The sequence below is a fragment of the Rhyacophila brunnea genome, unplaced genomic scaffold, assembly GCF_057557595.1.
Source record: "Rhyacophila brunnea isolate RB1 unplaced genomic scaffold, BYU_Rbru_1.0 scaffold_22, whole genome shotgun sequence".
In the NCBI taxonomy this organism is placed as follows: domain Eukaryota; kingdom Metazoa; phylum Arthropoda; class Insecta; order Trichoptera; family Rhyacophilidae; genus Rhyacophila; species Rhyacophila brunnea.
In genome coordinates, this window is record NW_028232882.1 from 31,891,005 (window position 1) to 31,907,279 (window position 16,275).

Sequence of the window (16,275 nt, forward strand, 5' to 3'; positions counted from 1 at the left end):
CGACGGCCTCTTGTTAGCATTTGGGTTATTTTGGGGAAAATTATACTAAGCCTAGCCATGATAAGAGTTCTACAAATGGCCATAATAAAATTTTATTTGTTTTTATGACTGTTGGTCACACTGTATCATCATCAGCCGAGATCGATCCAGATGCTGGATGAAGGCGTACCCATAGCTCCTTCCACTCTTTTCGGTCCCTAATTCTTCACTGCTTCGTATATTTACTGATTGTCCTTCCAGCGAGTTTTAAGGCAGCCTTGTGGTCGTTTAGTAATATTTGTATTTTTGAAATATTTGTACAGTACCATATTGTATGCCATATGGTACAAATAATGGCTGAGATATTTAAATTCATATTTGATTGGTTCAGTGTTATTATGAAAAAAAAAAAAAAAAATCTTTGTAATGAGGTTTTATATTTATAACCACTGTATTGAGAAGCGTAAAGAAATAATCAGCTAGGGTTTGGATACCATTGCAAAATTAACAAAATTATTAAAGCCGATTCGTGGAGACGTGTTATTGTAAATATTAAAATATTATTCGTGGAGTTTTGACATGTGCATGAATCCGGCGTTAATTGTTTATCATAAAGATTGTCTGAAGACGTTACATACCCATTGATTTTTTTCATCTAAATATGAGGGTGTACAATATCAAACTGTTAATGTAATTATATTTCTTAGGATGGATATTCTGTGAAAACTGCTTCACGTCTGTCATCCGATACCAACTGATAAATTCTTTTTTATTATTATTCCGTGTTGGCGATACGGGACTTGTTTAATTTTCTACATATTGTAATTTATCTTTCTTGAATGTTTCTATGGGATGATAGAGTGCGAAGAGTTACTTTCTTTAATACTGTGGATAGATATATTTAAAGAAAGTCTTTTATGTATTCATTATGGTTTCGCTGAACAAATATATTGTTGTTATGCTATTTAAAAGTCGTTAATTCTTTTACTCGACATATAAACAAATACCCGTGTAATCATACTGTCCTTTTCTTTATTCTGAATTTTTTAGGGTCTGGTATTCAGCAAAAATAAAACAGACAGGACATTGTCTGATTACATTTATACGCTGCCGATTTCTGTGTGTATGAATGTGATTAAATTACTATGAGCACGATGCACAGTAGAGGTGAGTTGGAAATACTGTCACCAGTTTGTGTACTCAAGTTTCGGATGAACCTACCCATACTAAGTATTTGTGGCCCAATAAACTTATTCCAAAAAACTTGTGATGATATCAACGCGAGTCGCTGTTCTGTGCACTCGCCAGTTGGTAGACTTTCAACACTATTGACATTAAATGCGCACGAACGAAATAGCACTTGAATATAGGTATATTTTAATTTATTAGTCTATTGCGTTCGAATGTATGAATAATAATAGGTCATAAATTTTGTGTCACAGCACAGTGGTGAGATGACGCACAGGCTTAGGCTTGTTAATACCGCTCAAAAATTTAAAAAAAATCACTGTTATTCATTTTTGTTAACAATAATATTGTAACAAAACAACTCATAAATTTAAAATTTTATAATAAATGGGACTTTTCGACAAGCGGAACTCAGCGTATTTTTAGCGATTATATTGAAGCCGATACACATTCTGAGTTCCCTGAGCCGATACGTATTATAAAATACTAATAATATGGAGTTGGTTTTAGTTTCAGTTGAGTATAAAACTTATGTCGCATACGCACGTCAAACGATCTATATAGTATTCCAAATACTAGTAAGTATTTTGGAACAAGTTTCTATACTAAGTATTTTTTTATACTGGTGGTAAGTATACTTAGTTTTCAAAATCGACCAGTTTTCCCATCTCTAATGCACAGTATTACCTCAATTATCCGGAATAATCGGTGTGAAAATAAACCTGAAGATGATAAATTCGAACAGATGAATCTGATTATCATAGTGCAAATCAAATAATCGAAGTCTGCATACTCGAAGATTTTAAATATTATACTGTCCAATTTGACAGGACGTCGTTATAGGATTGGTTTGTCGAATATCCGTTTTTGTCGAAATCGACCTTTGAATGCAGAATGATTTTTTGTATCTAAATGGACCAGAACCATCCTTTTTTTTTTAAATTGCTTTGTAATGAAAATAGCATTCATATGCTGTAAAAACAACAATTTAACCTTTTGATACACCCCTGTTACAGGCGGGCTTCTCCCGGAGTAAAATAATCATTTAGTAGCTCAAGTCGAAACGTAACCCTGACCTCTAGAAACGGCTTCATAAAACATCTAATCTGATTCCTTGCTCAACCACGTAAGTATTTTTTAATCATAAGTAAAGGCCTTCGTCCGGTGTGTGAAAATCGCATATTGGGCGGAGGTGTAATTAAGATAAATTTAATTTAATTTAAAAAGTATAAATGATGATGGATGAAAGCGATAATTTTAAGACTAAATATAAGTATTTAAATATAATAAATTTTGCCGCGCATTGTGCGTGAAATCCTCGCGCGCCGGCGCCAGGGTCAGGCTCGTGATTCACCGAATCAAAGATCACGCGATAAAATTTGGCCAATCACGAGAGTCCTTTTTGCTGGACGGCGTCGGTACGCGAAATTTAAAAAGAAAAAAAAATTAGTAAGCGTCCCCTTTACGACATATACGGACCTGCGTAACTAATTGCAAAACCTAAACATGTAAAGAAAGTGTAAAATATAAGGAATACCAAGTTACACGAGACAGACGTGGTTTTATTTAATTCCACCCTCAAATATATCGTACTTTTTTTGTGAATCCGGGGTTCGATGGACGCCTGAGCTAGCCGCTGGAACCCCGGGAATCTCAATGGCGCCCAACGTGGGGCTCGAAGAATCGCATGGATTCTTCCGAACCCGCGAAATAAAATTTACGCCCGGGAACGCTAAATAAAAGTTTATGATCCAGGAGCCGGAACAACCAAGAAATGGTTAACTAAAAAGTGGACTCCGACGTGACCCTTATCAAAGAAGAAGTGCTGTCTCCAACATCAAACCGGGAGAGCCCTCTGGTGTTCGAAGACAGTCCACATACGGAGCTGACCGCGCCTAGCGTCGTGCTGAAGACCGTAGCACCAGCGCGTCTCCAGTACGACGAATGGCTGCACAAATCCCACCTATGGAGACCAGACACATCATCGACGGTATCCAGCGAGGAGGGCTCGTAGAGGCCACGGCCCACTCGCGACGAAAAACGGCGAGCAAAATGCCGATTTTCCTGGGTATCACTAACATGTCGTGTACCCTAGTCGACCACGGGATGTTCGGTGAGGAGAGAAAAAGGACACGCGAGGCCAGGGAGCCTCACAAGAGGGCTGAAAAGGCGCGCAAGCTGAGATGAATCGAAGCTGTGCGGGCGCAGGCTCGACCACGAGGAGATGAAGCAGGACCAGTCGCCAACCCTCGAGTCAAGGGTGAACGCCGAGTTGCTGTTAGAAGTGAAATGTGTAGATTATACGAATAAAACATCCGGAAATTCTTCTAATTACGGATATAAAGTTAATTAAGGACCAACTTTCTGAGCCTTGTAATCTTAAGTTCATTAGTACGAAAAATGTACATTCTAGTTTTAAAAATAACACTTCGCAAAGTGACGCCAATTCTTTCCGTTCAAATAAAGTAAATATGAATGAATTCGAAAACATTAACATTGAAAATCGCAAACAATTTTATAAACGGGAAAGAGGATATTCTACAGTAGCGCGAAACCTGTTTCAAAGTTACGCCGTATTAATAATTTGAATTCAAAGAGAAACGAGGAAAATAGTATACGACCGTCACTATTATTTCTTTACAAATTACCAATCGTAAATTTAACACAGCGAAAACGGAACGGGAATAATACGGCATCACTCGACGAAGTGTATATTATAGTTGATAAGTGAAATTTTAATAATACGTTAAAATTAGGTATAAGAGGATGAAAGTAGAGATTGTATGCTTGTGATAAAAAAAAAAAAAAAAAAATGAGTCAATAAGCCGTAAATTTCTCAATAATGAAAAAAAAAATAATAATAAAACGTGAGAGGAACCGCAAATCGGCGCGGCGCGCCTTTGGAATAGGATGTCGGGCGCGTAAAACGAAACAACAATTTTTTTTTAAATAAAATGGGTTTCACTAAAAATAAAGTTAATTACACAGTTTTAAGTGTACTGATTCAGAAATAAATATAATGAGAGGGTGGAATATTTCAATTTTTAATATCAATGTGATTTATACAGTCAATACAATGTTGCAAAATAATTATGGGTATTAGGGTAAAATATTAAAAGTGATAGTAAGTACCATAAGTACAATGGGAAGATTTTATATAAAATTAGTAGCTATTTAATGTATGGGGTAGGAGTAATTAATAAAGTAAATTCGAATAAATTTAAAGTACAGGAAGTCTAATGAACGAATAAATTACTAAAGAAAGAAAAAGAATAAATACAGATGAAGACAATTTGGAAGCACAAAGGGAGCCACCTCTCGAAGTAAGCGCATCCAAAGGCAGCGTAGCCGAAAATTCATGATACCAAAGCTTGATGGTGTGGAGAGTGCGCACTCTCCTTTCTCGCGCAGGTTCATGGAGAGACTAGGGACGTGACGCCTGAAAGATATCGTGAAACAACAAGAGGTACTTCCGAAGTGTAACCATCTACAAAGAAAAGAAAGGGAAAAAGATACTTATTGTGAAAATCCATCCTAGTACCTGTGAGAAAGCCGTGCCGCCGTCAACGAGCCTGGCCGTTGTACCGCTATACGATGCCTTGCCCGCAGTAATAGGAACAGATGGAGACACAGTACCTGTCCATCTATGAGGTGATACTCCAGAGACCAGCAGATCAGTGGAAAACTTTCCACAGAAAGATATCCGCTGCTCGAAACGAGCCTGGCTCAATAGTAACGCCACTACCACGCCCTGGTTGCAAAGGCAGACGCCAAACGAGGTACGCTCCTATTGCACCAGAAGAAGGTAAAGCGTAACACGAAACTATAATTCCGAACGAGGGCCAAACGTCTACAAATGTAGCCTCTCGGAATACAAAAAAACTGGACAGCCCAAGAGTCGAAGACTATAGCTCCACGACCCCTCCGCTGACTAGTATAAAAGAACGAGAAGAATAACAAAAACATTACGAAAACAAAATAAACGCAAGACATTACAGGAGAAAAATAAAATAATAATAAATTATGACAAATGATAATAAGAAAGGAAAATAAATCAAACTCTGACTTATTCAGGAGCATTGCTTTGAGCAGGAAAATAGTAATTAAAATAAATATAGAAACAATACGTAAAGTTAGTTGTGTAGAGTTTTTTTTTTTTTTTTTGTTAGAATAGTTAGATTGTAGTTGAATTTTTTTATAAACTGTTATCATGCCATGTACTTAACGGATGAACAAGGAATTGGATGGGTGGCCGATGAGATCAGGGCGTACCTTTCGACTTTAATCCGGATGGGGCGAATTGATACAGCTAGCCGCTGGGACCCCGGGAATCTCACTTTAATACCTTCATGTATTTAAATATAGGATAATCAAATTTGTTTTTCGTCTCCTGAACATTTGACATTTGGTCTATTCGACAAACCAATCCTACAGCGACGACTGGTGTCAAAGAAGGTAAATTTTGGCTCTGTGATGGAACTATGGACTTTGACAATAGGTATATAATATCTATGTGATTTTATTAAATGGGAAAGAATGAACTTGGAGATAATAGTATATTAAATCATCTTGTACACCCACGATGGCCGCGTGGCTTAAATGCCGGCCTATAGAGTCGAGGGTCCCAGGTTCGAATCCTGGGTCTGGCAAGTACACATATTATTTTTCAATTTGTGTATGAGTCAGAGTATGGACCTAATAGGTTGAGCAAGTGGCTGACATCCATTTCTCGTAAAAATAAAATCTGTTAATACAAACCTCCACTCTGTGGAGGCCCATATGATCCTATTAGGATCGGACATGGTCGAAAGAAAAGAAGAATTATACATTTCGCAAAGTTACGAGTCAATTGCCAAGTCCAATAATAAGTTTTACTATATCCCTAATAATGGTAAGTGAATATTAATATTTTTACAAAATAATAATTTGATAAAGTGCAATAACCAAAGATATCTTACGAAACGAATATGGTTTTATTCTCAATTAAAAATAATATTGCTTTATGTGTTTATCATTATATGTTAATTAATTCACAGGGCTCACCCTGAAAAGAGCACTATAATGACACAAATAAGATTTTCATGAAAAGTTTACTTTCGACTTTTATACAGCACTCCAGTCATTAAACAATTTCACCACGTTTTTATTAGCTCGTATTCTTGTTTGTCCATTACAAATTTTTTCTTGTTTGTCCAATACAAAGCTTGCAATCGATTTTTAACTAACTTCCCGACTAGCTAGACATTTGAAACTTTTAGAATATATCAGAACACGATGACAATGCATTCTTTTAATAATACTTTTAGCCATCTTTAAGCAGAATTGAATTCATTTTCAGTTAATTCTGTTTTGTATGGAAAGTTATTTCGAAAAAAATTTGTAAAAAGTAAAACACTATTATTGGTTGCTAAGGGGGTCCTAGCAACTAAATTATTAATATATACATGCGTTACTATGGAAATCAATATGAAATGTCAAAATGACATTTCAGTATTCTATATTTATTCAGTATTTCTATCAAGTACAAAAAAAAGTATTTATTAATACATAAAATTCTCAAGTTTATATGATTACACAGAAAATTTAAAAACGTGGTGGATATTCTTTTTATTTTGTAATTATTTAGAAAAAGTTAAAAATCTTTGGTATGATATCGATGGCTCAGTTCCATAGTTCGATAAGTCAAAAATTTCAAGTTTTGTGTTGTATTAACCATTATATTCGTATATCGCTCCTCTTTAGTTCCTCAAAATTACAACTCCAAAAAATTTACTAGTCCTCGCAGGGCCGATGTTTTTGTCACTTTTCTACAAGTCAGTGTAGGTGAGTCAACACATTGATCAACCATTACTCAAAACTACTAATTCTTAGTTGTAGCACTATGAAACTGAGCCATCGATATGCACTGGATGCCACAAGCACATATTATTATTATTATTATTGAAATACTATCAGGTGAGTGTTCAAGGCTCTAATCCACTGTCAGAGTCAAGAATCGATGTAAAGGAGCGAGCGAGGTAAATAAAGAAAATCCATATTCTCTTCATAAAAATTTATTTCTACATAGATAAATAAATATCTACATACTATACAATCAAATTATTTATATATAACATTATACAATTACATAACAATATATTAGAAATAGACAAGTGAATTGATTGCCAACAAAAATTAAGCAGTTTAGATGTTGCAAATCTTGAAATAGATTTATTTAATTATTGAAATTGACAAAATGGCGTGATCAATATTTCTCCAGCCGTTCACTATGTTAATTTATTACAATATATTTTCAAGATAAGCTAAAAATTGTTAACTACATAATTGGAAAACAATACAAAATGCTTATTTTAGTTATAATGTCGCCATCAGCAGAATTATTGTGCTCTCTGAATGGTCAGGTTGAGTATTTTGTCTCATTTAGAGATAGTGACTTGTGACATTATTTAAAATATAGGTGTTACAGTTGCATCAACGGAAAAACTCATTAAGTGACAACGTAATAACCCAATAGATATTTGAGAAAAACAGTGTGTATCCTTTTTATCTATAAGTTTATTCATACTCAGATTTTGTTGGAGAGCCAAACATCCTATAATTGTCCATGATAAAATGGTAGATAATGTTAGTTCACTGAATTTATTACTTTTCCGAGACTTTACTGAGAAAAATGTAATCTAATTCTTTTTCGATCGCTTGCCTTCTCCCTTCTTGGTCGGAACCTTTCCTCTCAAAGCCCTCAATCGCACCATTTCTTCTTTGAAATCCTGATGCTCATCTCTGAACAAGCCATAGTCACGCAGCTTTAAGGCTATCCATCCGGTTTCTATGTGTCTCGGGTAATAATTTGTGATCTCCGGGTTTAAGTGTAACGGTTGCTTCGCGAACATCTGAACCACTTTCATATTCTTCAATGTGGTCGGCCGGGCTACTTCGCCGAATATTCTATTTGAAAGATACTTCATGCGTTTTCCATAATTTGTTGACAGATTTACAAGCTGGGAATATTTCGCGTAATTGCTCATTTTGAATTGTCTGAAAATGGAATAGAAAATACATATTATTTATTCACAGTACGTTAGCAATAAAGACGTCAGCCCAGACCGAGTTGTAATATCTTCTACGTTTTTTTTCTCTATGGCATGGACAATAACCATGTATATATAACGGAGAGTTTAGGCTTTAAGATGTGGTTATATCTTTAAAATTTCTTAAACTGACAGGATGACTAAAATATTGATGACCTCAAACGAATGGATAAGAATCAGGGAACACAGAATTAATGTGAATTGAAATACCTAACGGGTGTGGAGTAACAGGCAACCGATTTCAAGTGTGGAAGATTATCGGATAAGAGTGTCAAGATTACGTCATACTAAGTTTATACCGCTTGTACCCGTGCATGGATTTACTGGCAGCAATACAGTGTATTTCAAACTATTGTGACAATAACTGTTTACATGTAAAAGTCTCTGTAACTGTCTCAACAATCTCATTCTTCAAGAGTAAGCGAGACGCGATGTTGAAATTTTACGGTACTATTTGACAGGCCGTAAAAATCGGTTACTTATCCTCAAAATGAGTCTCTCGCGGTGTAGTTCTTTTTTTTTCCCGGCAGGTTCACCACTATCATTCTACTGCACATGCGTAAATCGAGAAAATCCCAACTGTCGCATGAAAATTCAGAAGCTTCCGAACTTTTTTGATTCACGCATGTAATTTTGCAACTGCAGGATAATACATGTTTACAAGTATATTTCTTTGTTATGACTGCCAGCCGTCAATCCATGCACGTGTAAACAGGGTATTATCCTTCATTCTGACAACTGCTCTCGGTTTATGCACTGACGCTCATTCAATATTGATGTATTTGAAGGTTGCAACACACTATTGCACGTCTATATGTAGGTATGTTTCGTTTTCGTATGACACTTACACATTTAAAACCCTGCTTCAAAATGTAGTGTATTGGGGTATAGCTAACGTGACCATTTATGTTTTCCCCCAAACCGGGACACCTAAAAAATGTAGGTACTTATCCATTTTAGGCGCCTCACACTTTGATAAAATACAATAATTGACAAAAAAGTAATGTTTGTTCATGTAATTTTATTTATTTATTTGAAGTTTATCGGTAGGTATGTTTGAGTAGGCGCATACAACGCTTGAGTTCCTAAATATGTTTTAATAGTACATATTATTTTATTTATTAATGAAAAGTATACACAAGTGAATACATGAAATTTTATCTGATGTTATATTTTTCCGAAGAACAAATTTAGTATATCTGGTGTTGATTTCAAAAACGAATGAAATTCTTGGCAGGATTTTTTCGAATTTACTTTTATAATTAACATTGCTTTAAGAACATCTACTTTCAACTGTGTTTTTTCACTCGTCTACAACTTATGCATAAGAGAGAAGACCATTTATTTCTACTGGTGCATTAGTGCCGGGCAGACAAAATATATTCAATAATTAGGTAATTATACGAAAATTTTTGTGATCTAAATTATTGGCACGAAAGTGTTTGAACAACTCCACCCAACGACTTTCGGTTGAAACATTCCCAGTGTTCCATTCAGACACTTTTTGCAGTGTAATGTAATTAGAAAAAAGTGAATACTCATCAAATATTTCTGTATCTTGGTCACAAGTTTCTTTCTTTTCGAAAACGGGACATTTTGGCGTCCCGAAGCTGTGTTCGAGGACACCGGGACACGTCGCCTGAAAACGGGACTGTCCTGGTGAAAATGGGACGTCTGGTCACATAAGGTATGTGGGAACTCCATTGATCTCCAATCATAGTGTATATTTAAGTTATCATCATAGTTTGTTTAAGTACCTTAGAACCTATGTTACTTTGTAAGAAAGCTAGTTGTTAGATATGTCTTTTAATATCAGTTACAAATCATTTGTCAATGGCACGCTCTGCAGTCAGTAAACCCAGTAAGCAGATCGCCTTGACGATGTTTCATAATAACACACAAAATTTTTCTTGCTAAATCAACTGTTTATAATAATTCGGAATGCGAACATGATAATATCGAATCATTGTTATTGCAAGAAAATTACTTGTCCGATCGCGGAAGAATGCACTTCTTGCAAGTTTGTATAATAAAATGTATTATTAATTATTTTATGACGCGATTTCATAATGCAGAGTCATTTTTCCATGAATTGTTTACCAGGGCATGAACTCTGCATCGGTCATGAAGTAAAAATTTACATGCATCTTCAGGTCATTCGCCTTAAGCTAACATAGCATTTCCTTTGTCTAAAATCAGTATAAAAACTCAGAAAGCGAGAGACCTAATAACACAAGTCGTCAAATCATTCTAAAGCCTCAATTACATTGAGCTTCTTTACGAGCTGTTTATTGGCGAATTTAAAAGCGGGCGATCAGCTACTGCGATTTGATGATTACACACAAAACTTTCCATTCGCTGAGAAGCCACAAGCCAGTGACTATTTCGACGGAACGTAGTTCGTTTTTTTACCGGGAGGTTGGTACTGCGCAGACGCAGTAGCACACGCCGGCGTGTAGCGTGTAAAGTTGACCGGCCTTCAACTTTTCTCGGTAGAGTGTTCACAACCTGCTTATTAGCTTATTCGATGATTACACTGGGCGACTTTACAGGCAGATTGTAAATTCGCCAATAAACAGCTCGTAAAGAAGCTCAATGTAATTGAGGCTTAACATCCAGTCGAATCTACGATCTTATGATTAGTAATTTTCTCACATCGCATCTCCGTAATTTTATTATTAACTGTAAAAATCACTTAAATATCATAGTACGTGTCTGTATTAAAATTGTATCATTTATTGTTAAGGGAAATATATTGGGTCTTACTTTAATCACGAAGAATCCTTCTATTCATTGGAATCAACCTACCCCTCATCTATCCGTTACGATAGGTATAGCCCATCTGAATTATATTTATTAATCTGTTCTGTGGTAAGGATCAAGAAATTTTTCATAGTTTCAAAGCTAAACAACTGCAGTTTATCAGCGACATTGCGAGAGGATAAAAGTATAGGATTCTCCAGTTCAGTATCCAAGGGAAATCAGTGATATAATATGTAACAGAGGAAGATAATATGACCAATGACTATTTCTGATTTGCTATTATACAATTTCTATACCCAGCCTAGTTGGGTAAAAGGCAGAAATAGTCACAATTAATACTAATGTATCAAGTAAAAGTTATATAGGTAGTACCTCCCTTATATAGGTAAGATCTACATATAAAAATGTAGGTTAGGTATGTATAATAATTTTTAGGTGAATGTCAATCAGGTAAACGATTTTATTTTAATTTAATGATAGACAGATTTCGATTACATTTATTAACGTTTTAATGGGAAACATTACCTTTCGTATGAAGATAAACTGGATAAATTTGATGTATAGTTTGTTTGGTTTTGTAATATTTCGAGAAAATGTCAGGTTTTAGGTTATGATTTTCTGTCATACTAAAATACAACGTCGATAAAACAGTTTTCTGTTGCGAGAAATACCAATGGAAAATTAAAAATCGGAATAATAATATTGGTTTCCAAAATAGTTTACTATCGCAATATTATTTAAATTTATTATAACCAATTACGACTAAAATATCGTAAATCTTCCAATAAAATGTTCTCGTATATACAGTGTGCAATTGTTTAATTTATAACGGATTTACAAAGCATGAAATTCTGACACTGACAGGTAATAACAATATAAAATAGGTAAAATAAAAACAATCTTCAAACACCTACACTGAAATTCTAATGCGAATTTAAACGTCGCAATTATTGTTAAATAACTAGGTAATTGTCTAGACGTGTAAAATTCATGTTAGTCGAGGTGAAATTAGTCAGCGCAATTATCAAATTATTCATACATAACCTAAACTTTTAAATTACACAAATGAATTGGGTGCTCGTTTTTGTTGTGCAAATATGTAAATTACCCACTATACTTACCCATATGACTTACTAGAATGTCTGATTGTAAATTAATTCATTAAGCCGCGTTGACACGGTCCAAGTACGGATCCAAGTACACTTGGATCGACTGCCATCCAAGTGACAGCTTCATACTATTTATTCCTATCCAAGTTAACTTGGATGAGTAGGACGCGGTCCAAGTAGCTTGGATAGGAATAATTAGTATGAATATGTCTACTTGGATGGCACTCGGTCCAAGTGTACTTGGACCGTGTCAACGCGGCTTTAGGTCGTTTTTACTGGTTCACTGAACAGCGTATTAATCTTTGGTGTACTTTCAGGATATATCCCGCTTGGCTATGGCACTTTCAAAGAAAACTATATTAGTATGTCGTCTTTACGCACCCGTCTATCGGTACCAGTTCAAATTTTTATTGTGATATTTTATTTAATCTTAGTTTTGGTTGCCAAACACTTGTACAACAGCCACCAGCGAAATCACAGATACCAACAATACACCACTATGGTAAGTTTCTCATTGATTTATTGCCATTATTTATTCACTCGTATGGAGGCAGGTTGCCAGTGACAAAAGAAATAGAAATACCATAACAGAATAAAATCATTCATTCATCATAATGCAGGTGCTCCTGTTATGGAACAGCGGGATCAACTTCATGTAAACACCTTTTATATAGGTACTGGCTTTATTAGGATGTAATATATCGTTACTGTTCTGGCAGAAGATACTAATTCGAAAAAATGACATATTGAGTTAGTTATACCTACCAAAATGTTCCTTATTTCAAACTTTACCGTCTGGAAACCTTCTTAATAAATAAACAGTCTTTATTTTAAAGTCATCCTTTTTACGATTACTTAATAAACTCACATGATAGACCATTTCAAACATTTTGGCAACTTCAAAGTCAAATTACTCAAAACTAGTATTCTCCAGTTAGTGTGTTCTGCCAGAACAGAGACGATATAATATAATAGATTATGTTTTAGATAATAACTTGTTAACAGTCTGCTTTGATACAGTGATTGAATGTAATCGATGCGTTCTTCTTTAAGGTTGAGTTAAAACAAACATTATTAATATTATGCATGGGATTCTCAGACATTTAGTTTGATAAGAAAAGTGGATACCTACTTATAAAACAATATCCGTTAGAAAGAAGTTTCAAACAATGAGCGATAAAGATGCGTTGCATTCTAGACATTTAGATTGATAAGAACAATGGTGCGATAAAGCAAATCTTTATCAAATGCATTACAGCCATTCATTATGCATGTTTATTAATACTTGTTATGAATACAAAGATAGGCTCAAATCTGCGGGGCTATATCACTCCATTGACGAGGCAAAAGTCAGAGGACAATAATTAATAAGCGTCTGTGTCGATATGAACAACGAAATACTGCGTTTGATCCTCTGTGCCTGTTGGTGTAGAAGCCAGCCAGATAGTGGAGGCATACATACATAAAAATGCAACCACAGACGACATTAATATTCGCGTAAGCTTAGTCAAATTTAACGTTGTCTTTTAAGAATTTCATAAATCAAATCTCTCAATTTCTAATAAAGTAAATTAACGAACTAATCAATAAAAAATTTAGAATAATTTCCCATTTTATTGGGTCTGAACATTGATATACTACTGGATGAATCATATGCTTCTTAAAATGACGCCCGATTTTCAGCGAGTCGGCCTTTGTTAAAACTTACTGAGTAAGCCCGGTCTAGCTTGCATCTTACTCTAACTAATAGTCAGCGCATGACGACTTGCTCTGTCTGTTTTGCGTTGCAGCCACCCTTAGGTTCACTATTCCAAGAACGCAAATTTAGTTTTATAGCCAGGGCAATACGGGTGAAATTCGGGAATCCATGTTAACGGTCTTAACGCATTATACCTACAAGGAAATATTATAAGACGATATTCGTTATATCTTTTGTGGTACATTTTTAAAATGACACTTGTATGGGAACTGCTCATCTAGTAGTATATCAATGGGTCTGAATGATTGCATATTAATGTCAGATCGAACTCACAAGTAGTTGATGAATAAATTCTAGCAACTAGGCGAGTAAAATATCAAACATGTTTGAAATCAAACGAACCTGATATGCAGACTTAAAAGTCTGCAGATTTGGGGTGCTCCACGTGAAAAAAAAATGCAAAGACTGTAAATTTCCTGACTTACATGCCAATGAAGAAGGAGTATAAGCATTATAATCTAATGTGGGTCTGGCTGCCTACAGGAATCGTATCCACTCCCCTCTGCTGTCTGCCGCAAGCTCCTACTGCTTTAGCATCAAGGATGCTGTATCTCTTTCTATACAATCAAACCACCTAAAAACTGAGTCACCCTCCTTTTCCCTTCTGGATTATTGAAATAGAAAATTTTGGGTGGTTGAAATTATGTATGTTTATTTTGTTGTATGAATTTACCTAATATTGTAAAAGTCACATGACCAAATTTATTCTAACAAATCGTTTGACAAATCAACTTGACATACACGTACGGGTTTGTGGGAAGGTCTGTTTTATTTGACAATAATTGACACCCACGATGACCACGCGGCTTAAGTGTCTGCATATAGCATCGTGGGTCCCAGGTTCAAATCCTGGGTTTGGCAAGTACACATATTATTTTTCAATTTGTTTATGAGTCAGAGTATGGACCTAATGCCGGGTCCACACTGGCAACATGTCGCGCGACACCTACCTAACCTAACCTCGTTAAATTTTACGATAAGTATGATAATTATCGTAAAATTTAACGAGGTTGTTGCGCGACATGTTACCAGTGTGGACCCGGCATAATAGGTTGAGCAAGTGGCTTACATCCATTTCTTGTAAAAACAAACTCTGTTAATACAAACCTCTACTCTGTGGAGGTCCATATATGATCTTATTCGGATCGGACATGGCCGAATACGAACACGTGTTTCATTATTCAAATTTGAAAGTCTGCACATAGCCAGTTTTAATGGCGCAGGGGCAACTAAATAATATATATTAGGAAAAATTTTGATTTTTGTATGTTTTTGAGAATCATGTAATGATTTTCAAATGACATTACGAAACCTTACTGGATATTGGAAGAATTTACTGTAGTTCAATCTCTTGTGAGTTATAGATGAGGGACACCGGTGACACATTGCAAATTGTCGAGAGACTCGCCAAAGAAACTGCGCAGGCGGTGAAGGCCGTTGAGAATCTGATTATTGCAAAAACCGACCTCGAAGACAAGAAAAAACGGCAAAAACTTCTTTTGCACCTCACACGCATGTCAAAACCACCGTAGAATAAAATACTATCAATGTGTGTATACATGTGTGTTAAATTATATTGTGTGATTGGAAACCTATAATGTTAAGAATTTGGAGTTGTTTTATGTGAATATTTAATTTTTTTAAATTTTATTTCTAGCTAGTACTAGGAGTGTTTAAAAAATGTATTATATTTTATTTTTTAATTTGTATAATATTTATTCGAGATTGCTAAGCCAAAATGGTGTAAAGTACAATTTGCAACTTCACAGGAGAGTAAGAATTTTGTTGATTTCGTCATATATTTTCACTACTACACCCCAAAAAAATGGTTGTTACTTCGACACTGAATAATTTTTGCTGTCGCAGTTTTGGGACACTGACGATGACATTCTAAATCTTAACAATCTAACACGATTCGTCAAAATATCCCTTACACCCTTTGGCTTTGTGTCCGGAAACTGGTACGTATGCAGTTCGCCGTATCACTCTTCACCGTGAAATGTTGTATCGGAAATATATGGCCGTATATTAAAGACAGTCCAACCTCTTTGGTTCGTATATTACTGACATAAAATTTATGTCTAAATAAAACACGGTTCTTGTCGATTGGCACTTTACAGAAAGCCAGCAGCAAAAAAAATTTGAATAGCCGATATACTGGATTATTTGTTAGGTTAGGTTTTCATTCTTGAATTCATGTTGGAGACCGTATGGTATACGGTCACTTCTTTCCGATAAGAAAGGTCACGGCGAACTGTGCCACGGTGAAATGTTTTACATACAATTTAGATATAACCCCTTGGCTTAGCATGTTAAAATTATTATACAATAATCAGGACTAAACGTAAATATGTACCATAGGTAATCCCATTAATTTCAATATATATAA

The 16,275-nt window shown here is 35.2% G+C and overlaps 1 protein-coding gene and 1 long non-coding RNA gene across 2 annotated transcripts; one reads left to right on the forward strand and one right to left on the reverse strand.

The window, feature by feature from the left end:
* Nucleotides 1–7,212: 7,212 nt before the first annotated feature.
* Nucleotides 7,213–11,681, reverse strand: mRpS33 (mitochondrial ribosomal protein S33). Its single transcript, XM_085949846.1, has 2 exons — nucleotides 11,544–11,681; nucleotides 7,213–8,202 (listed from the first exon to the last, which is right to left on the reverse strand). Exon 2 carries the CDS (start codon nucleotides 8,190–8,192, stop codon nucleotides 7,845–7,847), a length of 348 nt encoding a protein of 115 aa, XP_085805972.1. The 5' UTR covers nucleotides 8,193–8,202; nucleotides 11,544–11,681; the 3' UTR covers nucleotides 7,213–7,844.
* LOC147070352 (uncharacterized) lies at nucleotides 11,649–16,018 on the forward strand. The gene is made up of 3 exons (XR_015070982.1): nucleotides 11,649–11,882; nucleotides 12,445–12,629; nucleotides 15,251–16,018. It is a non-coding gene; the product is annotated as an uncharacterized LOC147070352 (long non-coding RNA).
* Nucleotides 16,019–16,275: the final 257 nt, after the last annotated feature.